The sequence below is a fragment of the Conger conger genome, chromosome 8, assembly GCF_963514075.1.
Source record: "Conger conger chromosome 8, fConCon1.1, whole genome shotgun sequence".
Lineage (NCBI taxonomy): Eukaryota > Metazoa > Chordata > Actinopteri > Anguilliformes > Congridae > Conger > Conger conger.
In genome coordinates, this window is record NC_083767.1 from 21,728,218 (window position 1) to 21,755,802 (window position 27,585).

The following is a 27,585-nucleotide window of genomic DNA, read 5'->3' on the forward strand; positions in this document are numbered from 1 at the left end:
ATACTTTATTTGCCGGCTTAATGACTCTGAAAATGAAATCATTCTGGTTTTATCAAACATAAGGTTTAGTACTACACGTTATCAATCCCAGTAGTGGAGACATTGGTGCAGGGGTCTCTATGTAAGACGCTAATATATATTTTAAACTATGATTCTTTTTTAATGATCTCTTGTATGTAATTCATTGTATGTTATGTCTTGTCTTTTATCTCGACTCTTGAGTCTAAAATAAAGTTTGAATGAATAAATGCTAAATAAGTAAGTATATGTAATTGTATAACATATGAAAACATGAAATGTAAATGGTTGGGAGTATTCCCTTTTTGCCACTAGAGGGTAGAAGAACACTTATTTTGAAGAGTGAGCCAACTGAAGGGAGGAATGCAGAAAGGTGGGTGATTGCAGTTCTGACTACTTCTCTTATCATCTGAGCTGGGATGAGCTTAAACCATAAGGACCTTTTCTGTAAAGGCTGGTAAAGGTAGTAAAGAGTTCAGAAAATTAAAGTCTGGTTAATCTCATTGGTTATTTATTAGTCTTACAATATATTGTTCCAATCACCTTTTCCAATGGACCTGTGAAAGATGCATCCATGCTCTGTGTATTTATCTGAAGCCCAGAAGCGGATGGAAGCTGTTTGCCTTTAATTTCAATGATACTACTTTCAATGAACTTCAAGGAAGTTTATCAAAACCTGTGACACATGGAAAGCACACAGACATGTGATGTTTGAGATCTGAGACATTGTGTAAGGCAGTCATGGCAGCTTGAGGGCATAGAGGGCTTGGCAGTAGCAGACTGCTCGTACCTAGCCATTTTATCTGATGCAAGCAGTGACAACACAGTATATATACCCTTCCATGTAAGCAAGAACTGAAAAAACATCACTTGCATAATCCAAAATACAAGCATTCCCTCCTTGCTCTAAGAAACCAGACCTGCCACAGATACAAATCCCTGTAATGATGCAATTTTCACAGATCTGGCTAAATAAGGATGATTGCTCTGTTTGTCTGACCTTTCAGACACAAGAATGTTTTAATATAGGCCTATCATCCTCTCCATAAATGCAGTAATGTAAATCCCTTGTTGTGTTAATGTAACACAAAAAGACCATAATGTACAGCAAGTCAAACAGGATCAAGGTGAATAAATATTTAAAATAAATGTTGAAATGGTTTTCATGTTAACTCAAGTATTAGATGGGTAAACAGTGAATAGAATATGAACTTACTATGAGTGAATTAAGCGGTTCCACAGCTAACACAATCTTTTCATGAGCATAGAAAGATATTCTATATTGGTTAAATCATACCTGGTTATGACTGTTATAACCTTTTCCAAGTTCTCCATGATGGAGTGCATTCTAATTGAAATATGGGATTCATTCAAAATGGTTAATTTGATGTGATGTGGCACAACAGAACAGAAGGCATCAGGATTGATCAGAAGCAAATAATCCGTTTGAGGATGATCAAAGGGGAAGAACAACAAACAATGACCCCCGGATGCAGAATTGCAACTGTTGCTAACTAAAAACTGAATTCCACACACATGACTGCTGATCATTGTACTTAAACTAACTTTGTACTGACCATCGATTAAACTCCACGCTTACTGACTATAAGAAAGAAACCCACAGACCAGTAGTAGGCAGGCCCCATGATGAAACATGTATCACCATACACCATACACCTTCCAGGGAATTTGGAAAAAGCATGTGTTAGTAACATTTATACTAACTTTCCATTTTTATGAAATAATGATTTAATTATTAGCACATGCAGGCACATTTGTTTGTGCACCTCATAGGATACATGTACATTTTACATGTGCTTATGTGTGTGCTATACATATTTTAAAGTTATAATTTTCAACTAACAAACACAGCATAGGAAAGTAAACTATGCAGCTACACAGAATAAAACTGTGCTTCAATGGCAAATAACAGCTTCTATGTAAGGCTTTGCCAGGACAGAGACAAAAGGTACAAAACATGTTCTCTGGATATACTGGATATACCCTGAAGTTCTGTAGTCTGCTTTTGTGATTTCTTGGTGCTAGTGACTAGAGACATTCTTAATGATGGCTGTTGACTGGAAAACTCTATACACTTAGTGAGCACTTTATTAGGCATTTAATACTTATGCATTTAGTTGCTGCCACATGATTGGTTGATGAAATATTTGCATTAACAAGCCGGTGTACAGGTCGACCTAATAATGTGATCACTGAGTGTATATTGGTGTGGCCCTTAAGATACAAAATAGTCTCTGATTTGTGGATGAAGGCATCAAAGAGGATTTAAGCTGAAGTACAGGTGCCCCAAGCACAATTGCCAAGACAAACTTGACAAAGAGCGGAAATTGCAAATTGCTTTATTGACTGCATCTACGTTTACAACGAGTCCACTCCAATCTGCTATGATTTAAAGGCTGCTTTAGGGCTTTCAGTTCAAGGTTCTGATGTAGAACAGGAAGTGCCTATAGTTATGTTTCTGGCAAAGGCTGCATTATTGGTGTTACAGTCCCCTCCTTTTGGGGCCTCTGCCCTCCTCTGTGGTTCATTTTTGTCTGGCAGGTGGCTTGTGCAGGTCACCTGATAGCTATGGGTTTGGCCAGGCTCAGGTTACAATGTTGCGATGGCCACAGATGTTGGGGGGGGGGGGGGGGCAACTTCTGTTGACCTCTGACCTCCTAAGATGATCCCCCTCTCCACCAGGAGGTGGGTATCTAACAGGAGTGTGTAACTGGCTCTGGCCTCTGCTTCATAATAACTGTCCTCCACCCGGCACTAGGCCCCACACCCCAGTTGCCATCAGACTCCAAACATCACGGAGCCCCCTGATTCGTCGTCGCTGCCTCCACCCTTCCCTCCAACTAAAATGCACTCTTCCCCCTGGGGCGGCCTCCAGACGTCTAAGTGCCGTGCTCCTCGCGGACACATCAGGAGCATCACCAAGTCCCATCTCCCTCAGCCGTCTTGTCACAGGCCATGCCAGGGGCCCCCGGGCATCACCGGCCCCTCTGACCGCAAGGTTGTCCTCCATTTTGGCCTGCTTCCTACACACTCCTGCAGGTCAGATATGCCGTAAACATGCATCAGCCCTGCTTTAGCTTGCCCGAGCAGGACACCATAACATTTCTTATTCCTTTTTTCTTTTCATGGATGTGCGATCTTCTTCTGTTTTTTTAGATAATTGAGCACTTTATTGACTTTTTCATTGGCACCCCTTGTGGAATTCCACATGCTGTAGCGCAACCTTTTCTCAATATTTTCATTTGTTAGGCCTCGTTAGTCCTTTTGAATGTTGCGAGGAGAAACGAGAACGCATTTTGCTCTGCCTGAATTGCAACACTGATCTCTGCATTTAAAAACGAACTTTTATCACGTGCATTGTGAATTATTAAATGTCAATAACACTACAAAAGCATCATTACTGTTCCGTACAACAGGTTAAGTTATATACTGTATATTGTTAAGTATAACGCAGACAGACACACATGCACGCACAACAACGTTTTTTGGAGGTCAGGTCATCGCCAACGCTTACCTTAATGTTATTGTTTTCTTATTGGTCATGATCGTTATTATTTAGCAAAACCATAATGCCTATCTGCGGTGAGTACAGTACAAAGACTAAACATACACTTCTAAAGGGACAACAGCTAACAGTTATTGGTTTTTATAGAATCACAAAGTGGGACTGTGACGTCATAGGTGAAAACCACGCGCGAATATAAATATAATTATTAGACTGAAATATTTTGACGTTTATAATATTATTTTTATAATGACTTTGGTAGAAAATAATTTTGTCATGGAAATATATTTTCAGCTGCCTACTTGTAGCCACATACTTTCGCCAGCAATGTCTTATGTTTTAGATGATTAACAAATGTAAGACTATCGTGGATCGCGTTTCCTAAACGGACTTGGAGCCCTAAAATCCCTAAACACACTTGCAGCCCAGAATGCCTCATTTCTACCTTAGTCTATCTACTAGTGGCTATAGGACTCGCTACTATGTGATGATGTTCTATAAACTGTGAATGTTATATAAACATTGGGACAATGTTGTGTAGGCCTATTCAGCAGGTAGCGTCATTCCTTAATGTCTTTTCTTTAGTATTGTTTAATTTGTAAAACCTTTTCTCCGCATGTGTATGTCGCATTAGGCACATGGCATATTTAGGCGTACAGATGTACAACTGAAATTCATGATGTATCGTGAATTAGAATTTACAACAGTGAAAAAGAAAGGCAGTCCTGACATTATAGATGATTACCACAGACCGAAAGCAGTTTGATGTTCCCTCTTCTACTAGAGTCTTCTACTAGCACATGAATATAGGGGGACACAAGCGGAACTTTAATTTTTATTTGTATTCTATCATGTAAAAATGAATTAAAGTACTGACGATTGCTATAAACATAAAAACAGTTTTTAAGTTAAAGCTTCAAAATTAAATTGTGAACTCTGAAATACAGTAAATCGACAAACAAGCGTAGCTGCTGTCTCCAACACCCCCTATGCAACCCAGATGGTACACTCTGACTCGTAAAGTGGCGCTGTTACCCTCAGTTCACATTAGGAGAATGGATCAATTCTTGAATAGTGGTGAACCGTCTGCAGTCGCAGGGTGTGTTCGAAACCGATAGCTCACAGATCTATCATCTGTGTTTTCTTCTGGGCAATGGGACTGTGAGCGCCCTGGATATGCTGACTGAATCAGGCATTTTTATGTAGGGACGAAATTCTGTTGCATGTGGACTAGTTTTGACAAAAGACGACGGTGGAAAGGAACGGGACAGGCAATACAGAAGTCGTGGTTTGACAGGTGCCTTGCCGCGAGAGATGCATCCTGTTCAAAAAACGGTGTCCAATCTCCGCTCCCGGGTGGAAGGTGGGTGGCAGGCTAACGAGATAACACTGCATGCACAATGACAATGAATGGCCAGTATATTGTTGATTTCTGTTGATTGCACCGATATGCTTGCATTTGTTCGCTCTGGAGTTAGGTATATGTTATTGCAAGTTGTCCCATATCCATACACACAGATCACAAGCCTAGCTAGCTGTCCGTGTTAGGGCTGTTGACTAGCTATTTGATTACACATAGCCTAGTCCCCCGCACCGATCTTGCATCTGGAAAGAGACATTTGAAAGAAAAAGAAAGTTGGGTAATGGCCTGTTTTGTCCATTTGCAGTGCAGTTTAAACAATCTAGATGAACCAAAATTAGACTAACATTGGCGAGATTAGTCTAATTTGGGTTCTGTCTTGTCTACTTTAAAGTTACCGGGCTAGATAGCCTACCTGACAGAAATAATTTCCGTCTGAAACGAGTTCATGTTGCTTTCAAGATATTGCCTCCTAACGTCTCAAATCAAACCAGGAACAATGGTCACAGGGAAATGCTATGACACTCTGAAACATTTAATGAAACATTTAATTTCGCAACTGGGATTCTTGCGCAATAGAGTGTTATTTTATTTTTAGTGTTTCCGACTTCCCGAAGATTTGTAAATACTGAATGTTTTCAAATTCGTTAGGAAAAGGTTATCAGATGAAACCCATCCATGTCTGTCCAATGTGTTGCTGTATAACTGCCAGGTAGAGTTGAGGCCAAATTCAAAAGAAGCGATGACCAATTATTCTGAAGTGTCTGGACCTTTTTGTTTTGGGGTAATGATACAACTATTTGTAGAAAATTGCACAATTCCTGCGAGTGTTGAATTGGATGAACTAAATAATTAATTCCAGTATCAACAGAAAATTGTGTACAACATTTAGGGAAAACGTTTTTTTGTGGGGGTTTTTTTAGCACCGCACACTTAGGCTAAAGTAGGCCTGCCTCTCTGAGCTGGTGAATAGATGTTACCAAACACTCGAACTACCAGAAATACAGTGACAGCTGAGGTACATTTTTGCTCTTCAAGGGTCAAATTTTCCCACTATACCCTGGACAATTACAGTAATTGTCTATTTGGGTACAAATTAGTATGTGTGTTCCAAGCAAAAAAGGTACAAATCAATTCTGTATTGTTGGCTAGGGGTAACATTTTATTGGTTAAAAAACCTTTGTATCCTGCGATAAACCTTTGTACCTTTTTAGAAACTTTCCGTACCTGTATTTCTGAGAGTGCGTTGTGTCAGTGAAAATGAAATAAATATATATATATATATATATATATATATATATATATATATATATATATATATTATTATTGTATTTCCTGGTATTTATTTGCCATGTGGCTTTTAAAACTCGCACTTCCTTTTCTGTCAAGCGGATAGACCGTTTCCAAGACATACTGTAGGTCTGTAAGTATTTGGACAGTTGTACATTTTCTTTTGGCTCTGTACTCCAGCATTGGATTTGAAATTAAATTATGAATATGAGGTTGAAGTGCAGTCCTTCACCTTCATCCATATCAGGTAATCCGTGTAGGAACAATTTTTATACATTGCTGAAAGAGTTAACGCTTCAGTTCACTTGTCGAGAGTTCTGGAAAACATATTGTGTACTGATGAGTATAATAAGTTTATTTTCTGAATCCAGTGGTTGCAACAAACAATATCCTTGTTAAGATGTTCAGCACTCTAAATACTGAACACAAGTGGTGTTGCATGCTAGAACCCCTTACTTAACCTACGTATAAAATATATTTGATGTGATTTAAATTAATAATTATTATTAGGAAGGACAATTATCAAATTCTTTGAAAGGTCAGTCTACAGTAAGCTGGTGGAATCAATCATTCTGTCTGATGCATGCCAAAACAAACTCTATATCAGATCCTAAGGTTACATTACATAAGCTGACAGAATGATTCATACAAATCATATATTCATACAAATCATACTTTATTGTAGGCTCACTACATCTAATTTACAAAAGAGGAGACATTCTACAAGACATGAAACTGCAAATGCCAGAAAAGAAAGAGAGTGAAACCGATAAGCCAGACCTTGGCAGAGTATTACCCCAGGAACCAGCACCACAAGTTTCCACAAACACCAATAACAGATTCCAAAGGCAATCAAAAGACTAGATACTGAAAGCCTTCTTATACCTGCATTAAGGAAGTGATTGAAGACTGTGACTAATCAGAAACGACTGTGAAACTAACTGTCCAATTACTTTTGGTCCCCTAAAATGGGGGATAGTATGTATAAGAATTTATGTATATTCTACATGGATGACCTGATATGGATGTAAATACCCTCACATTAAAGGTGACCATCTGCACTTTAACCTTCTATACATCATTTAAGTTAAAATCCAATGTGCTGGAGTTCAAAGCAAAAAAAATAATAATAATTGTTCAACTGGCCAAATACTTACGAATCTCACTGTATGCGTAGAAGGCAGGCCTATACATTTTTTTCTCAGCCAGAGACAAGTGTCTGAGCCGTGTGCAGTTACAGAGATGCTCTTAGTTTCTGAGATGCTCAAACCGTGTCTGCCACCAACAATCACACCATCCGTTCCGCCCGCTCAAAGTCACTTCGATAAAATTTTTCCCATTCTGATGGTTGATGTGAACACTAACTGAAGCTCCTGACCCATATCTACATGATTGTATGCATTGTACTGCTGCCATACAATTGGCTGATTAGATACTTGCATGAATAAGTAGGTGTAATAAAGTCAAAATGCTACGAATAAAGTGCTTGTGAGTCAATGAAGCTGAAAAGGCATGGAATGTACTGTCATTGGAAATATCACAATTCTACATTGGGTGATAATATAAATAGAGCTGTTGTGTCAGCATATACAAAGGTATATTCAGAAAGGTGGTGCATGGGTGCTCAATCTAATCTGATAAGAAAGAGTGGATGCAAGCTTTATTGTCTAATACAGTATAATGTTATTGTGAAAATGGACAATCTTGCTGTAGTGTAAAGAGAGCCATAGTATTTGCCCCTTTCCCTGTAAAAATGCATTGATTTGTTCACCCACTTTCCCCATCCCTGCCAGAAGTATCCCTTTCTTCAACGCCAGCGCTTCTGAAGCCATATGTATCGATCGTGTCTGAGCTGAAGGAATCCGTGACCTCTACTGCTCTGTTCTATCGACCATGCCTGTAACAGCTGGTTGTATAATATTGAATAGTCTTTTTACAGTTTGCAGTTTGAGTTCTCAGATCTCAAAGAGAATCTGCATGAATGTCTTGGACTCATTAGAGGATGAATCACAAGACGCATTACTACAGTAACAATGCCTGGAAGCCATATATGTAGAGCTATTTAAATTGGGGTGTTGTCTGCATAGCTAAGATTTGATGCCAATTTGAACAATGTTCATAGGGAACTCATAAGTCTACTACATGGGGCCTAAAATGCGTCTTGCGTTCTGACCATTAAGGGGCCTTGCTCAAAGGCCCAAGAGCTTTACAGATCTTATCATGGCTACACCGGGGCTTGAACCACCAACCTTTCCGGATCCCTGTCATGTACCTTAGCCACTAGGCTACAGACTGACCATAGTAATCAGATAACCAGAATCCTTTGTAAACAGATTGCGGCCATCAACATCATAAAATCATTTCACCCAGGTGATTGTAAATTTTATGACTAGGACTTTGACTGGCTTTTCATTGACCCAGATTCATATCTGAAGAGATCTGTTGCCATATATAGAATGTTCAGGAACAAAATGTCAAGAAGTCTCAAAATCAAACCTAAAATGCCAGATCCATACAATGAGGCTGTTTGGAAGGGTTCCATAAAGAAAGCCCTTATTGAGAACAACCAGGGCATTGAAGTGTCTAGATCCCATTGGAACTATGGCTGGGACTATGGTCAGATGAGTTCAGAACTATTTCTTCTATTGTGGGAACTCACCTATGTCCATGCAATCAGAAGTATTTTTACCAAAGCACACCAGCATTCTTGAGCAGTTATTAGTGTGATTGCGAAGTAACACGCTACTGTTATTCTTTAGCTTTATTTATTGTTATTTATTGTTATTATTATTATTATTATTATTATTATTATTATTATTATTATTATTATTATCATCATCATGGGCGGCACGGATTGTGCAGTGGGTAGCACTGCCGCCTCACAGCAAGGAGGTCCTGGGTTCGAATCCCCGTCGGCCTGGGCCTCTCTGTGTGGAGTTTGCATGTTCTCCCCGTGTTTGTGTGAGTTTCCTCCTACAGTCCAAAGACATGCAGGTTAGGCTGATTGGAGAGTCTAAATTGCCTGTGGGTATTAGTGTGTGTGTGAATGGTGTGTGTGCCCTGCGAAGGACTGGCGACCTGTCCAGGGTGTATTCCTGCCTTTCACCCAATGTATGCTGGGATAGGCTCCAGCCCCCCTGCGACCCTGTTCAGGAGAAGCGGGTTGGTAAGCATCATTATTATTATTCCTTTTTTGATGGTCTACTCCTCACACTGTTTTTTTTTTATTAATTTTTTTATCGACTCCCAACCTACTAGAAAATGTCTGGCTTGGTCCAGAATGGTGTGCTTGTTCATAGCCTTTTTATATTCCCATTAATTTCCAAGATATTTACGGTTTGCAAGGAAGAAAAAAAAGTCCCATAGGAATGAATGGCTGAATATTGAACTCCCATAGTATTAGCAATAGTAACAATAGTCCACTGATTTTCCACAATCACACTCCGCATTTTCTTTAGGAAATGCACAGCTCAAGTTTTTAAAATTGAACTCTGCTTTTGTCCTTTTGTGTTGACTGAATAAAAAAAAAAAAAGAAGCCCAGTTTTGGCTGCTTGCTTCAGACCAGCTTGGAATCCTTTGTGGTGGGAGAGTGTGTATTTGTAGGGTCTCGAAGTGTTTCTACCTTCAGAGCCCTGCTACTGGTTACTTGGTTTGATCAATAAGTAGAGGGGAACCTTATGCAAAGACCGGGAGGCAGGTTCTCTGACCCCTCCCTTTCTCTGTCAGCAGTTGGTCAGGGGTCAGCATCTGCCTGAACCACTCGTCTTTGTCCCGTGTTTATGGATATAACTTTTGATTCCTTTCTTCTGCAGATTTTATGTGGCTTTCAAGATGCATTGTTCCCTGTATATTTGTTATGTTTTTGTTGTTTCCCATGCACTTTATGAAACAATGTGAAGATAATGTTGCATTCATCAACATTTGTCAGAAATTAGTAATAGGAATTTGACTAATTTATTGAAACAATTTTCAGTTAACTTTTTTTCTTCTTTTTTTGTTTCACCTTGCGATTCCAGTTAGTATGCATGTACTCAGTGAGCACTTTATTAGGTATTTATTATACTTATTTGTTTAGGCTTCTACTGCTGTAGCCTATCCAATTAGAGTTTTGATGCATTGTGTGTTCAGAGATGCTCTTCTGTGTACCACTAATTCATGGTTATTTGCGTTACTATCACCTTCGACCAGTCAGGCCATTCTCCTCTGTCCTCTGTCATTAACAACATGTTTCTGCCTGCAGAACTGCTGCTCACTTGATGTTTTTTGCACCATTCTCTGCAAACTCTAAAGACCTATTGTGTGTGAAAATCCCAGGAGATCATTCAGACATTTGGTCTGAAAAACAGCTGAACCTCTTGATCATGTCAGCATGCTTTTATGCATTTAGTTGCTGCCACATGATTGGCTGATTAAATATTTGCATTAACAAGCTGGTATACAGATCTACTTAATGAAGTGATCACTGAGTGTATATCACAATCCTACTTGCCGTTGATTATGCCTTTCCTTTTGAGTTCAATTCTAACATCACCACAGGGACCACTGCTTATCAAAAAAGCTGATAAGCAGTTTTGCTGACAGATGAGTGAAGCTCATCTGTCATCAAATGTGTCCCAATAATCACCCTTTTTCAAAGTGGGCTAATACTTCTTATTTCTCATTAATGAGGTGCTTCCATTTTGTGATATACTTGTACTTAGCTGACAAAGAGTAGTCATTACATGGATGATCTATCAGCCTGGACCAGGTACTGCTTCTCAAACCTGCAGGCAATAGGATGGGCTGAATGGCCTGTTTTTGTTATTAAACTTGAGTTGGGTTTCTTTTGTATTCCTTTTTTTAAGTTTGCACCTGCTGTGATGTGATAATTATGTCTCACTTTAACAATTATGGGCTTACTTCATTCATAATTTTTATGAAATATTGTGTCCCATTTATTTCTGAGGAAGACCATGAAAACAGTATTGACTCTACAATAGACTGCATTGACCCCACATTCTCAAAATATTTTATCATTATTCACTATGCTAAATATTGAATAATAAATTGCATGAATAAAATGTGAAATTGTGGAATGTGTTTGACTTGTTGATGGGGGTTGGATATTTGACAGAAACTTCAATCAATGGATCTCAATGAATATATTGGTGCACAAGATGGTATTATTGTGATTATTGTACTTCTTTCTTTATGATCTTCTTCACCTGTTGCTGTCTGAGGATAGACACCAGGAGTGGTAGGTTGAGACCGAGAGGTAGGGGGAGAGTGACAGGTGGCGGGAAGTGCAAACATCTTTTTTTCAGGATAAAAAGTGTTGTACAGTTTAGTAAACAAAATGCAGTATTTTACACCTCATGAAACCCATAATATAATTTAGTTTTCATGTGTCCTTTTGGAGTCTCCAAATGTATTTTTTGGAAAACTGCCTAGACATACAGTACTGTGCAAATGTCTTAGGCACCTGTATAACATTCTGTACTGATAAGATACTTTCAAAAATAGTTCAATGAAAGGTCCTAAATAAACGTACTATACATTTTACATTACATTTGAGTAATTTGGCAGAATACTTAAACACTGAATCAAATCAATATTTTTTGATTGCCTTCGGCATTAAAAGTGCATCACTTCTCTGAGATAGTCAACACTGTCTTGCAGTTCTATAAGACAATCAGCAGGGAGGTTGATCCAAGCATGTTGGAGAACTAGCCACAGTTCTTCTGCAGACTTTGATTGGCTCCTGATCTCAGACAGCCATGATCAAGTTTTTATGTAAAAAGTAGTCAATTGCTTACAGTAATTTATAACTTTTTAAAATTAAATACAAAAATTAAATCTTTTGGAAAATGAATATTTGGAAATCTCAAATGGGTTCTTTTATACTAACACACAAAATAAATGTGTATAATAAAGGCTAGGGTGCCTAAGACTTCTGCACAGTGCAGTAATTTATAAAAAAACAATGCAGAAGGCTCGTTTTTGGTGATATTGTCGTCAGATCTGAAAGGGTCCAGTGTTGTGGCTGTGGCTCTAGTGTTGTGGCTTTTGTTTCACACTTTCAGTGTGTTTGTGCGTGTCTAACTTTGTTTTAGTAATAACTGGAGTTATTGTGACTCTTGGTAAATAAAGCGCAAAGGGTACCTTTCAGAAGAGTTGAGGATTATGCCTGTTGTCAAAAGTGTTCAAGAATAGTAACAATTTTATTTTGGGTATGTCATTTTCAAGGTTTTCAAGAAAAGGGGTGATACTTATGGGATTAAGAATGTAGAATATCCCTCTTTCTGCCCTGGCTACATTGCACTGTACACTCCACAAGGCAAATCAGTACAGTGACAAGGTTCACATGTATTATGGCTTTGTCATCAGAGCCACAGCTTTATAACGTATCTGATGCAGCGTTATGACATACGTCACAGCATTATAACATAAAAGTCACTGTTTTATGACTTCAGGGACACAGCTTAATTACATCAGTGGCACATCTTAAGGATATCAGGGGCACAGCTTTATGACATCAGGGATGCAATCCAATGAAGGGATCATAGATTCAGTTCATGGGTGCCTAACTTTGATCGAACATGGGGGAGCAAACTTAAAGTTTGGAGGTCTGCCCTAGCCCCCAAAAAAGAGTCTCAAACCAATTTCATGCAATTCTGCTATGTTTCAACCATATACAACCAACCTACAATGTATGTGTCTTCTATGAGTAATTATGTAATACAGTCGTGCTTGAAAATAGGTGAACCCTTTTGGAATAGTCTGTTTTTCTCATATTTCAGACATGAACCTTTATCAGAAAATTTAATGAAATCTAATGAAAATGTAGTTCTGAAATATGAGAAGCTGGCTACTCCAAAAGGGTTCACATACTTTCCATGACTGTAGTTGTCTTACTTTACAAGTAGTCTAAGTCTTTACCAGGCCCTAAGCGTGGGACCCTGAAATTCCATTATGAAACTAACACAAGCTGCTACAAAGCATCAGAAGCCATTGGGCAGTTAGCAAACACTACTAGACTGTATGTCTGTATTGATTGTATTGTGATTTCTAATAATATGTAATATAATGTAATATAATTTCAATCATTAGAAACAGCAATCATTTTTTGTCAGCTCTTGCTCTTTAAACTTAGAGTATTATAACTGAAACATATATATAAATAAACTGAAGTGAATTACTGAACATGCCATTTTCAAAAGGTTACATTTCTCCTGCACTGTTTTGATATTGCGTTTGATCTTTTCTGCTCTAAGTGAATGATCCAAAGGCATTTCTCCTTGCACTTGTTTGACACACAAACTCTTTGGCAATCCTCTGAAGATCAAACGGGTCTGTTCTTTCCTGGTGTATGTGAAGGACTAGCATGTGATTGAGCCTCTGTTGACATACGACTGTGAAGGCAAGTCTTGAATCTTCTCAAGCCTGAAAAACTCCTCTCAGCCTCTGCTGAGGAGCTTGATAAGACTTTACCTCACTGAAAGTACTTCATAATGATGCTGGTCATGATGAAGCACCCACCCCCCATATTCCTCCTTGCTTCAACAAAGGTCGGTACATTGGTTTTTCCAGTCATGGAAGTCTGGAAACAGTTGGATTTTCAATCGCTCCATGTCAATATCTGTGTGGTAATGCTTTTCCGCAATGGTCAGCTCTTCAGTGCATTCCTCCTGTTGTGCTCCACAGATGCCACCAGTTTTTCAAACTGGCTTCAACCACCACATCAATTAGGGAAGGTTGAAGGTTCAGGCTGGATATAATCTTCCCTGACATCAAAAATTCTTGGCTTCTTCCTAGGATGAGGAAAGTGTGGTTCTTCTATATCCAGTATCATGACCATTTCATTGCATTCTTTCCAGAGGACAAGGAATGTTTTGAACTCATTAAGCTGATTATCAAGTCCTGCTGCCTTGCTTCCAGCTGGTCTGGTCTCATTGTCAGCCATCATCTGAAGTGCTTGGCTTAGCTCATTGAGAATGGCAGTTATTGCTGAAGTTGTCCATCTTGTTGGGAACAGATGTCTGAGTGCAGTGGGAAGTTCTTTGCATTCTTTGCAACATTATGTTATTTCATGTACCAAATCGGTTGTATTCCGCACAAGGGGCACTAACCTTGTGGCCTCTTGTAGGACCAAATTGAGGGAATGTGCATTGCAGTGCACATAAAAAGCCTTCAGCTGTTCTGCAACACCTGAGTACATTCCAGACATTGCACTGGCACTATCGTAGCACTGGCCTCTATCCAATGATAAACCTAGTCTGAGAATTACATCCTTGATTACACTGGCAAGAGCATTTGCTTTGGCAGAAAAAATAATCTGACGCATCAATGAAATGTACTCATCTTTGACTTGCTTTGCTCTATCCCACAGTAAAGTGTTGCTCATAATGTCTACTGTCATTTTCACTGTCATGGCCTAACCACTTCACTTTAAGCCAGTTTGACAAATCTTTAGTGTCAGATTGAGTAACTGATGTAAGTTACTGTCCTTGTCAATGTGCCCTCTAGTTGCAAGGCCTTAATTTAGCTTTTGCCTTCTGTGCTGCTTTTTTGAAAGGAGATGAAGAACCGATTCACTGGAAAAGTAGTTCAGTTTTTGCACTGCTTCTTTGCGAGCATTCGTGTTGTCATGGGAACTAAATCAAACCGTGGCTTTACTCCCAATTGTTTACACCATGAGTCACAAAGGCATCATCCTTTTACTTTGAATATGTAAGGAGTTTCAAATGGTCCGACATCCTGCATGTCTGGAAGAAATCGGCAAGAGCCAAGAGCGGCGTCATATTCAAACCAAGGGTATCGTTGGTACCATCTTAACTTAAAGCATCTTTCCATTGTTACGAATTTTCCAAAACAACATTGTGCTGCTCTAGTATAAGTATAACTAGTATAATAGAACAAAGTGGTGGGGAAACACCAGCTACTGTATATAATGTGATTGATTGTCAATAATAGAGAACTCAATCACACTAGTATATTGGTAGGTTAAACTAACTGACGTTATGCTCATTATGCTATTTGTTTCACTACCTCTTCCCCTGTCAGGTCTGTCTCCACCAATGACACTGCTTTTACATTACATTACATTACATAAATGGCATTTGGCAGACGCTCTTATCCAGAGCGACATACAGTTGATTAGTCTAAGCAGGAGACAATCCTCCCCTGGAGCAATGCAGGGTTAAGGCCCTTGCTCAAGGGCCTAACGGCTGTGCGGATGTTATTGTGGCTACACCGGGGATTGAACCGCCGACCTTGCGGGTCCCAGTCACGTACCTTAACCACTACACTACAGGCCTCCCTGTAGTGAGGATTCAAATGCATTTCTGCTTCTGTCTGGTCCTTCTCTGAGGCTGTCTCATCAAATGCAAAAAAATTATATTAGTACGTTATAGTGTGAGAGACAAGCCTTCTACATAGTCTGGCCGTTCTCTGTCTGGCCAGGCCTGGAAAAATCTGTTGGCAAGCTGCACGCCCAGCATAGGTCACATAGACACTTTACTCTAGGACTCTAGGACATATTCTAGCTGTTGTCCCCTGCCACCTACACCCATGTCAGAAAATGATTTACCCAAAGGCCCGGGGAGCGATGCTTAATTAACACCTTGGATGGTGAGCAATGTGATTGGAGTGGGAAAGGGAGAGGGAAAGTACGCATGGAGATCCCTGACAGCCTTCCTTGAGATGCTGCACTTTGAGATGGTCCCTGATCCATTTAATTTGTGTGTTGGGTACACCCTGGTGGAAACCGACCACTGAGCTCCAGTTAATATCCTGAATCCTCTTTGGATCTTCTGGTCTGCGTGTTCCGTGCACACATCTACAGGAGAGGTCGCCCACTTTTTGGTCCTCAACCTCGGATTGTAGCCTGGCCACCTAACCCAGCATGCAGAACTTCAGATGAGCTACACTGAAGGTTAGCAGCACTGCAGGCGGGTTTGGGCAGACAAGAGTGGGTGCAGTAATGGAACCCTCACCCTGTGATTTTGGGGCTTATGTGTAACGACTTGCAAAACAGGTCCTTGCTGGCCTGAAGCAGTGAACTCGCATAACCCCCTGGCAGCCACCCATGGCCTGCTATTATATGACCGTGGGATCGACAGGGTAGTGCTATTTTAGCCTCTACCTCATGGCTGGATAGAGGTGGTCGCCACGGTGCTGAAAAGAAACTCATAAAAGAATTATCGCAAAATACAAAAAATTCACATAACAGTGGGGCCTCAAAGTAGATGGGATTAGAGGAAGTAGGTGTGAGGGAAATTCTCTGAGATCTGTTGAGAGTTCCACTCTGTTTCCCCTGGTACCTGGCATAGGCTTAAGGGCAGTAAGTTGGTGGGACGAGGCAGGCTGTGTGATGCGAGTGGAGTATTACCGGTGGAGGTATCCCATTACGACTCTTTATATGACTCTGTGCTTTGTTGCCACTGTCTTTTAAAGCAGCAGCGCTGTGTTGTGTTTGGATCCCCGCCATCTCTACTTCCTGTTTTATATCTGTACTTCCTTGTAACCTATTTATAGGTTACAGGATATAGGTTATGGTTCATAGGTTAGCATATCTCAAATGCCAACCGTGGCCCAACCTGTCACTGCTGCAGCAGAGGAACAACATTGGGGGGCCTGGATGCAAGTGTGATGGGTGTTGTGATTACAGCAGACCTGGGTCAATTGCATAATTGTTTTGGATTCAAATGCATTTCTGCGCTTTCCTGAGCATGTCTGGTGTATTGGAACCTTTGAAATACTCAGTCAAAGTGCAAACCCAACCTTCTGGTCCTGTTGCTTGGCTCAGTTGCCAAAGGCAAATTCAGTCAAACACAGAAAGTATTTGAATCCAATACAATGAATGTAATTGACCAAGGTCTCGATTATAGGGAGGCAGTATAGTATAATGTCTATGGAGCTGGGTTTGGACCCTATATTTTACATATTCGATTCCCAGGTCAGACTCTGTTGTAGCCTTGAACAAGGTACTGACCTTAGTCATTCCATAGACAGCATACCCAGCTGTATAACGTGTGTAAAATTCCTAAATTTGATCTAGATAGGACTGTCTGCTAAATGCCTCTAATGTGTAATGTGATTTGTGTTGGTGGGGAATTTTGCAGATGCCTTTTCAGCAGGTCTGGCTGCTTTTATTGTCCTGTTCGTTTCTAGTTTCGTTTCACTGTTGTGGACTTTGCTTATCTTTAAGCCTTTCTGTCTGTGTTAGTTATGTCAGAACTCAAGCCAGCTGCATCATTCCAAGTCATGCACCTGATCTGAGGTTGCCGTTCTGAATTGTGGCACACAAGCTTCAGCTTCCTCCTCCCAGCCACCCCTTGTGTAAAAATATCTGTGGAGCTTTTCTGTTGAATGGAATTTCAACAGATGGAATGTCCCTGACATTGTCTCTGAATACTCAATTAAGAATAGGTCTATGTAACAGACAAAGATAAAGGGTCCATTGTAGATGTTTCTCCAGTTGCCCTTGTCTATATTTGAATTGTAATGATGATGGTCATTGTACAGACCGTTCATTGTTGGTGTTGGTTTTTCAGAGAGTCCCTCCTCAGTAGGGGTCACGCGCTATAAGCTTTCTCTCTAGTGTCTGCCAAAAGGCTATGTTTAGAAAACTCAGAGAGAGCCATCGCAACAGACTAAATCGAGTCACTTAACTGTTTTAAGTTGACTCTCCAAAATGATGTAAATAGTTTTTTCTAATATTTTAATTTTGCCTTTAGTAATTTTTATCTTTAATTGACATGTTATTGTACCAGGACTGTGGCAACAATAGAAAAAATGCTTGTTTGTAACAATAGTTTATCTGTGTTTGTATCTGTATGTTACTGGCTGGTGAAGGTGTTCTGGCAGGGACAATTGCTGATAAGAATGAGCAGGTTTTATGAAACTGCCACTTTAACCCCTTATGTCTCTGGGCTGGTGTGGGTTTTTTTGCATTCTTTCATTTTCACACTGCAATTTTAAATAACTATGTTAAAAGGATCTGCCATTTGAAAGCATTGAAACTCACAGTACCATCTTTATATCCTATTTTCTGATATTATTGCATTAGTGAAAACAGTACCTTATTTTGTAACGTGGGTGGTAAAACAAGCGTGGAGGGACCTCGCATACTCTGCATTTTGGAAATCAACATACTACATGAAATATATCTTGATCTGGCACAAGAAAGAAGAAGGCCAAAGGAAGATACACTTACCATGAAAAACATAATCAAGGATTACCAAAGGGGACGAACATCCATAAACAATGGGCCTCATGCAAACACATTTGTTCTTAAATCACTTGTACGAGTGATTTAAGAGAACTTGGTGCATTCACCAATTTTATGAATTCTTATAATGTTTTGCGAAAAAAAACGATGAACCGCAGTCTACCCAATCGGGTACCGACCTAGTGGTAGATGCTTCTTGTTCCTGTTAATTCCATTGGCCATCTGTCCTACAGAACCCACCTACAGTTACATATATACTGTATTATAATAGATAAATCTTCATTTGGGACAGTTGTCTGAAGTTTGTTGAATCCAACGTGGTTCCCTTGTACAAAAATAAATATGAAAATGTTCTTGCATGAGACCCAATGACCCCCTGGTGCAGGATTGCGACTGTTAGCTAAATCAAGATGATTGAAGTCCACACGCATGCAGACCAGCAGGCAGGCTTCTGCAGGCAGAGTCTCTGGGGCCCCATGCTGCTGGTATAGTGTAATAATAAATTATTTTGATGCTGGTATTATGTTTTCCATCTCCCTTCAGTCTTCATTTATGGGCCATTTCCATTTCCTGATCTGTTTCAAAGCTATAAAAATGTCATTGTTAGCTTGTTGCTGAAAGAAAATGTGAAAGTGGAGGTGGGAATGAGAGGATGCATGATGTCAATGTAGGACATTGTTAGTGAATAACTTACAAAAGCACATTTTTATAAAGAACCCTTATGTAGTGAAATAATGGATATGAAGGCAGTGTAGCGTGGTCCATTGTGTCAAGTGTCCTGATTTGGTGAGCTGGATTTGAAACTAAAACTACAAATCTTAGAATGTGCTAGGACAGTAGGCAAAATAATCTACAAGAGACAAGGATAGAGACCCCCTGCAGAAGGGTTCTAATTGTACAGGTTCAATTGCAGCAATAGGAAGTTCATAATAAACTCTTTGATTATAAGCACACCCCCCTAACCCTAACCCTAACCCTAACCCCCCCCCCAATCAACATTTTGTGGCGCCATGGAAGATCAGTTATGGGATTTTGCAAACATTAATCAGTGACAGTGTGCTTTTTTGTGGAACAAGGTCTTTCTCAATCAATTAATCAGACTTTATTTGCATTGTGCCATTTACAATCAACTTGTCATGCTTCACAGTAGGACATTTTCCACAGAGAATAAACTGTAAAGATATCTTTCGCTGAAAATAAAACTCATCTCATGACTAAATTGGGTCAGGTAGTGTGCTTCCCTTGTTTCATCGGGAGAGTTTTTGGGTGGGGCTGGCACTTTTCCAAAGGGAACTGTAACTAATCTTCTACATATGCAAGGTACAGGACTGCTTGTGTTTGTGTTGCTATTGACTCCAGTCTGGGGTATAATAGGAGTGAGCTTCATGGTGCAGGGACATATTGTCTATGGTGGAGACGTTTGCAGGTTGGTCGGTCCACTTCCTGGGCTGTGTCCCTGATACTGTGGCATTTACGACTGGAGGTGATGGCATGGAGTCAAGTCTGTCGACATGTTGCTGCTACCCACCTCTGCTCTACAGCAGAAAAGCCTCAGGTGGTGTGTGTGTGTGACGGGGTATATGTGTCTCATTTTATCTGCAGTCACAACTGGCTGCTGAGGGCAGACAAACTGGTTCTCCAACCAGTTTCTTGTTAGGATTTTGTTCCACTTTTAACCCCTTAAGTCTCGTTTTTTTGCATTCATTCCTTTTTTCACAGTGAAATTTTCCATCACTATTGGTGACAGGATAACAGGAAAGCATTAAAAGTCTGGTTCTAACTGTATGACATAATTTAAGATGCCATTGCTTTAGTGATAACAGTTCCTTATTTTGTAATGTGGGTGATCAAACATGCATGGGGGGGCCTCACCTTCTCTGCATCCAGTGAACCAAATGCTTAATAGTTTAAAATTCTAAAAAGTCTCGAAGAAACGAAGAAACATCAAAAGAATGTCCATTGTTTATTTAGAATTTCTCTGGAGAAATTATATCATTGTTGTCCGTTTCACTGTTGTGTACTTCTACAAAAGTACTTGTACATAGGAATGTTATTCTTGCATGAGATGTGCATGAGGGGTAATGTCATCTGGGGTTACGTCTTAGCTTTTGGCAATAGAAGAGCTCTGAGTGAGGTCTCCTGTAGCATCTAGATTGAAGGAAAGATCTTGCTTTGGACAGGACTTGGAGGGACTGTTGAGCACCCATGTCATGGCCAGTATTATAAAGAAACTACTGGTAAATTATATTACAACATTCTAGTAATTGCTGGTCCAAGGACTTACAAGTGCATAGGTTCTTCCACAGGTTAAAGCTTCAAATCCATAACTAGTAAAATACACATGAAGGACTCTAAACAAAAGGACAACAGTCATCGTAAGTGCAATTTTGGGGTTAGACAAGAGGGATATCAGAAGGGGGGGGGGGGATCAGGAGGGAGGACTGAGGTATAGTTTGAAGAGGTGTGTTTTTCGTCTGTGTCGATTGATTAGAACATTTAAATCTACTGTGTTAATAAACTAAAAGTTGTGAAATGTGGAAAAAAGGAAAAGTAGGGTAAAGTAATGAGCTGGACACATTGCAATTTGCTAGTTCTTGGAACATGAAGTGTCTACCTAGTAACTTCCCTGAACGTTTTCCTAGATGCACCCCAGCTGTCGTTTATGACATTTTAGAGCACTCCAGCAGATACTGCAGACATTACAGCAAATCAGCAGATGAGCGTTTGGCTATTTCTAAGCAGCACGTGGCCCAAGCCCTCTCTGCAGGAGTCTAAGTGTCTAGACAGGAGGATGGTCATGACAGAAGAGATGGCAGAATAAAGGCTCTTATCGATCAATGGCACCGCATGGGAACGTACGCTATTGCAGCGGCTGCAACCTTTCACAGGGGAAAAGCAGATGGCAGAATGTCATTTCACTCTTGTGAAAAAGTGTGGCGTGCAGCAGCAGACTGCTCCTAACGCAGTCCATCTCTCCCTCTGCCCCCTTCCCAGGCTACGAGAGGACAGAGGACACCTCAGGGAAGACGTCGGCAACTGCCCAAGAAGAGGCCAGAGTGATATTCATCAACAAGCCCCAGTACGCCAAGTTCTGCAGCAACCACGTCAGGTGGGGTCACAACAGGTCATGCTGCAGCTGTTGGGGCTAGACCTGGGTCAATTACATATTTGTTTTGGACTAAAATACTTTGTCCGTATAATAGGAGGTTGCTTTACTTCATGCTTTGCTGCTAGAATGTGTGGCAATTAGGATAATCTAATCTTTATTCATTTTTATTTATTTTTTGTTGTTGTTACTGAGCAAGCTGGGTACTGATATACAGTCCCCTCCAAATGTATTGGAACCGCAAGGCCAATTCCTTTGTTTTTGATATACACTCAAGTCAACTGAGTTTCAGGTCATGGCCAATCTCAATTTCAGCTTTTATTTTTTATTTAGATTTGTTAAACAACTTAGAACATATCACCTTTTGTATCAGACCACCCAATCTTTAGGTGAGCAAAAGTATTGGAACATGTGACTGACAGGTGTTTCTTGTTGCCCAGATGTGTCCTGTTAGATTGGAATCTCTACTCTTGGTTTTAGACTTGGGTTTTGCCTGTGAAGACGGTACTTGTGTTAGACAAGATAAACCAACATGAAGACCAGAGAGCTGTCTTCGGGAGAAAAGCAAGCCATTGTGAACCTTAGAAAAGCGGGGAAAGCATTAATTTTGGTCGAAAAAGTACAAGTAACCATATGGTACTCCAAGGATTTTACGGTAGTTAAGCTTGAGTGCCATATGGCACTCTTGGGACTGAAATGGTTAAAGTATGAGTGAATTAGTAGTGCCAAATTCCAAGTGTCAAATACACTGTACCTTGCCATTGCAATCCTCTTACAGTTAGTAGCTAACCAGCACTTGGTTAGTGCACATATTTTCTGCACCATTCACTGGGAAATTTCCAGGCCTAGCAAGCTAGCTAAGTAATGTATTGACTCCCCATTGAGGTCAGAACTGTAGAATCTCTTCCCACCTTCAAGCGCAAACTGAAGACGCACCTTCATTTCTGCTTGTTGTTTGTTTGTTTATTTGTTTGTAAAAAAATAAAATAAAATAAAAAATAAAATAGGCCCTGGTCCTTATCGTTGTTGTACAGGTAGCAGTTGAAATTGTACTTCCCTCTAGGGTCTTTCAGCGCACTTATCCCTGGTTATGGGTATGCACTTTGTTGTACGTCGCTCTGGATAAGACTGTCTGCCAAATGCCATTAATGTAATGTAATGTAATGTAATGATAATCTTAAGGGGGGTGGAAAACCACACTTATCTCTTTAGAGAAGCCTTATATGCTTTCAGCCATACGCAATGGCAGTTAGCAGGCAAACGCTCTCTTTTGTGATCACTGCCACCATGCCTCCCTGTTCTGAAACAAGTCACAAGCCAGGAGCCATTTGTCTTAGCTTGACAACTGAACCGTGGCCACATGCAAACATGAAAACTCCTTTGAAAAGCTATGTTCTAAATCAACAGTCACAAGGATGTGGATGTGGTGAACAATCAGGGTGTGGTACAGTATACTGTTTGGCTATCTTTGTATGAATGCAGGCTAATGTACATCAGGATTTGAGTCACACAGAATTGTTTATGTTTGCTTATTATTGATGCAATGTCAAAGATAACGCTTCAACACAGAACTGTCATTAGCACAGCACTTTCACATAAGCACACAAACATTCAGAAATGCTAATAATAATGGATTATAAATGCATTTTGGTTTTAGAATTTTGATATTAAAACATATTTGTTTTATTATTTACATTATTTTTTAAAGCAGTATAAGTCATTTTACTTATGTTTTGTGAAGCTTGAAATCTTTTTTTTGTCAAGCAACAGCAAAAAAAAAAAAACAGTTTCATGAGCTTATCGACTTCAGCTGTCTCTGGGTTCTTGCAGCTTGGCCTTGGCTTCAGAAAGGAGAGATGTTTTTAACTTGGGCGTGGCTCCACGCTCAGTGTGGTTTGACCACCTCAAGCTAGGTTTGAAATGGCTGGTCATTTCAAGCTGGTTATAGCTGGATGTTACAGCCCTGCTTCTTTTCACTTATTCTGAGAATATCTTGCTTTATTTAAATGGTGGAAGACTGCATTTGTGTCTATATATAGTGTATTTTTCTGTCAACAGTACATATCCTATCAATTTATTTGGGGGATGTATGTGTGTATGAATGCATTGTCGAGAAAGAGAGAGAGAGAGAGAGCTTATTTGTTTGTGCTTGTGTCCGATGTGACAGGCTGTAAAACACTTCTCTTCCTAATTGAATCAATCAATCAATCATATTTAATATTTATAGAGTCTTTGTATCGATTAGCTTATCCCACATCTTCCAACTGATGTTCTTTTTGACTCATGGGTCATTTCTGTGTCTAGATGGAGTGACAGTCAGGAGTAAACAAGCCAATATCTAATCACATGATATATTGCCTCTAAATAAGCTGCCACAGGGCCTTAATATGGCGATAAATCGTCCGAGTCGGCCCCGCTTTTCTGCCCTACATCCAGCTCTTCAGCTCCCTCTGCATTTATTATTCATGTGCAACTGTCCCTCATTCCATCTGTGAGACCCCAAGTGGCATTTCCTGCACTCTCAGAAAAAAAAAAAAAGTTCCAAAAGGAACCCTTTGATACCATAGAATCACATCTAGTTCAATGGTTTGTTGCTGAGAAAAATCATTCTTTGTTTGAGAGCTTTCACTCTTCACACCTATGATTGAGTTTTTTGTTAAGAACTAAAAAGGGCTTCTCTATAGAGGTGAACCGAATATCCCTTTTAATTTTGGGGTGAAGGGATTGTACAAAATTACTTGCATAATGCAAAAATCTGAATAAAATCCTGAAATGTAAATCCTGAGAAATATGCTGTTCTTTGACATTGCTGTCTGTATTAGAGGAGTTACTGATTTAAGCAGAATAAGTTCTGCAGTGTGAGTGATGTTGTGTTTAATGCAGTTCCACGGAGGCATGTGGAAGTCATTACATTAATTGAATAATGACCAAAACCAGGTTGATGCTAAATTATCTAAAGTATTGGTTCTTGTAACAGTATTTTTGTTCAGCTTATTACAAATGCTGTCACTTTGGTAACTTTAGTGGTAAAAGTTTTAAATAATATTGAATGCATTGAAGTACATGTCCAGTATATTCATATCAATATGATTCAGCAATTCATTCTGCAAGTGGAAGATGGCAAGTCTCTTGCTTGTCCTCATACTCTCCCTCTCTAACTCACTCATTCAATCACTCACTCTCACACCCACATTCTCTCTCTCTTTCTCTGCTCTCTCTCTCTCAGCACTGCAAAATACAATGTCCTCACATTCCTGCCTCGGTTCCTGTATGCTCAGTTCAGACGGGCGGCCAATTCCTTCTTCCTGTTCATCGCACTCCTGCAGGTAGGTGGGACTTAAAGAATGGGATGTACCCAGCAAACATAAAATTTTTCCAGAACTTTGTGGAACATCTAGTTAGATTTCCATCTGTTTAGATAATGTTATGGCGGGAGAATGCAGTGTGTTGTTCCATACAAAACAAAGTTGAATAAAAAAATAGCCACTTGTAAATCACTTTGCAGTCAGGAGGAGGATACGTATCAAATATACTTCGGAAGAACGCTCCAGCATCCAAGCCTCCTGTTTTAGCACTATGTCACCAAATTTAAACCTAAGTAAGGTGTAAAGGTGAGGAGGGCCTTGTTTTTATTTTGCTATTCAGGTGTTCGTCCTCAAAGACTTTCAAAGCCCAGATCCCAGTCCTCCGCTGGAGAGGAATAGCAGCTTATGTCAGCAACCTTGGAGAGAACTTTTTGAAGGCGCAGCTGGTCCGAGCTTGCAGTGCCTCGCTGCCAGTTGCAGCGACCTTGAGCACAAGCGCAATGCATAGTGTTCAGGCAGCATGGCTTGTTCACAGCACAAGGGATGCTCAATCTTACCCAGAAAGGGCCCGTGTGGGTGCAGGCTTTTGTTCCAACCAAGCAGTTAAACACCTGATCAATCTGATTAACCTGATACTAATCAAAAGCTTTCACCACACAGAGATTGAGTATCCCTGATTTAGGCTATGCTGTACTGCTAGAGGGCCGAGACTGTGTGGACTGAAACACTCCTTCCCCCTCCTCAGTTGAATGTGAGCACAGAGCCTCCCTTGCTTACTTTAATCAATCCACATGCAAACCAGTTTAGGGCACTGATTTCTGTCTATATTCTATGCCCTATGGACATTGGTGACACTTCATTTGGGAAACCAATCGGCAGCAGGATCCCCGTTCTGTAGAAAGGCGGCAATGACCCACCAGCAGACTCTTTCTTAGAATAGCATGGGGTCATCAAATGGTAAATGAACTGCATTTATATATCCAACGAACTTACAACATACAATTAATACTTCCCCCGGGGATGGCAGTGCAACACACACTCACACACCAATGGCGATAGGCAGCCATGCAAGGCACTGAGCAGCTTGTTGGGAGCAATTGGATGTTAGGTGTCTTGCTCAGGGACACTTCGACGCATCCCGGGGGGATCGAACCAGCAACCTTCCGAAAGCCTGTCGACCGCTCTTACCTCCTGAGCTAATGTCGCCCAAATGCTTGCAGATATCTCATTGTGTAATTGGTCACAATTGGCTTTTATGTCAGTGAATACGCATTGAAAAATACTTCCAGTAGTTGTAGAGCTGAATTTGGATACACACGTGTCCAGGTGTGCCAGCCTTCCCTTATCTGACCCAAAAAAACCTGGCCTGGTGCTCCTTCTACCTGCTGCCATGGCTCAATGACTAATGGCTTTGCCCGAGTTGCCCCTGACAAATTGCATTGTGCACAGCTCAAGGAGAGCAGTGTCAAGAAGAGATATGGTTCATCTGTGGGCTGGAGGATCGCGGTGCCCTTCATTGCCATGGTTGTGTGGTGGGCGGGCGGAACTGGGGGATGCTGGGTAGGAAGCATGTCTTGTTTTTTTGCCAAATGGGACTTCATGGAGACGCAGCTATCTTTTGCGCCACCTTGACAGATCACGGCTTTGTCTGTACTTCAGTCATTTGAGTTGACAGCTGTTTCAGAAGGCCTTTGAGTTCATTCATATTATCCTGTTCAGATGCGGTTAGCACGCAGTCAAGCCACTAAATGTGACCTCTGTAGTTTGGAGCTTTCAGAGTAACCACAAGAGCATTCTCAGCTGTGTATTTGAGAGTCACATCTGAGAGTTGTATTAGTTGCATGATAACCATTAAGAACACAATGTATTCTCTGTTTCATTCTAGCAAATTCCAGATGTGTCTCCAACAGGACGCTGGACCACCCTGGTCCCTCTGCTTTTAATCTTGCTGGTGGCAGCCGTGAAAGAGATCATTGAGGACCTGGTGAGGAAAGTTTGACTTTTGTGTGTCAGGCTACATTCTCGACTATTCAGGTGGGAATGCAGGGGCACTGCAAAATTGAAGAACTGCAAAATTGAAGAACAGAGAACAACTGGAGAGAAAGGTCTTGTAGATTATGCTGATATAAGCATGGGATTCATCCTGTAAATTTTAGATTGCCTAAATTGGGGCGGCTTGTAGCGTAGTGGTTAAAGTACATGACTGGGACACGCAAGGTCGGTGGTTCCACAATATGATCCGCACAGCCGTTGGGCCCTTGAGCAAGGCCCTTAACCCTGCATTGCTCCAGGGGAGGATTTTCTCCTGCTTAGTCTAATCAACTGTACGTCGCTCTGGATAAGAGCGTCTGCCAAACGCCAATAATGTAATGTAAACTGCATATGCCTATGAAGATACCAAGAGCCAGTATCACAGATACAGATTACAGTTGAGTCTTATTCTGAATTCAATTTCGAACTTGCAGGTTCTCCATACAAAACTCAATTTAGTCCAGGACTAGGCTTAATCTCGATCCATGAAACCTGCTCTTTGTGTGTTTGATGAAATACCAATACAATTCAATTCTTCAGGAGTGCTTGTTGTTGATGTGGTAATCTCTAGGCACTAATTCAGTGCTAGTCTATAGAACCTTGGAGGGTAGATTATATAGTTGGCTAATGACTTTGCCTCTATTCAAATTATTATTCGGATTATGTCTAGCCTATAGGGTTCAGCCCACATTCAGCCGAAGGCAAGCATTTTAATTGGCTGAACCACTCGTTACAAG

The 27,585-nt window shown here is 40.5% G+C and overlaps 1 protein-coding gene across 5 annotated transcripts in view; it reads left to right on the top strand.

Annotated features, from left to right (window-relative positions):
- Positions 1 to 4,611: 4,611 nt before the first annotated feature.
- The window catches only part of LOC133134957 (probable phospholipid-transporting ATPase IA), a 102,956-nt gene continuing 79,982 nt past the window's right edge, over positions 4,612 to 27,585 (top strand). For all 5 annotated transcript variants that reach the window (XM_061251607.1, XM_061251605.1, XM_061251608.1 and 2 more), the window contains exons 1-4: positions 4,612 to 4,907; positions 21,401 to 21,515; positions 24,739 to 24,838; positions 26,703 to 26,801. In XM_061251607.1, coding sequence (XP_061107591.1) covers positions 4,859 to 4,907; positions 21,401 to 21,515; positions 24,739 to 24,838; positions 26,703 to 26,801 — 363 coding nt within the window. In that variant the 5' untranslated portion in view covers positions 4,612 to 4,858. The remainder of the gene's footprint in view (positions 4,908 to 21,400; positions 21,516 to 24,738; positions 24,839 to 26,702; positions 26,802 to 27,585) is intronic.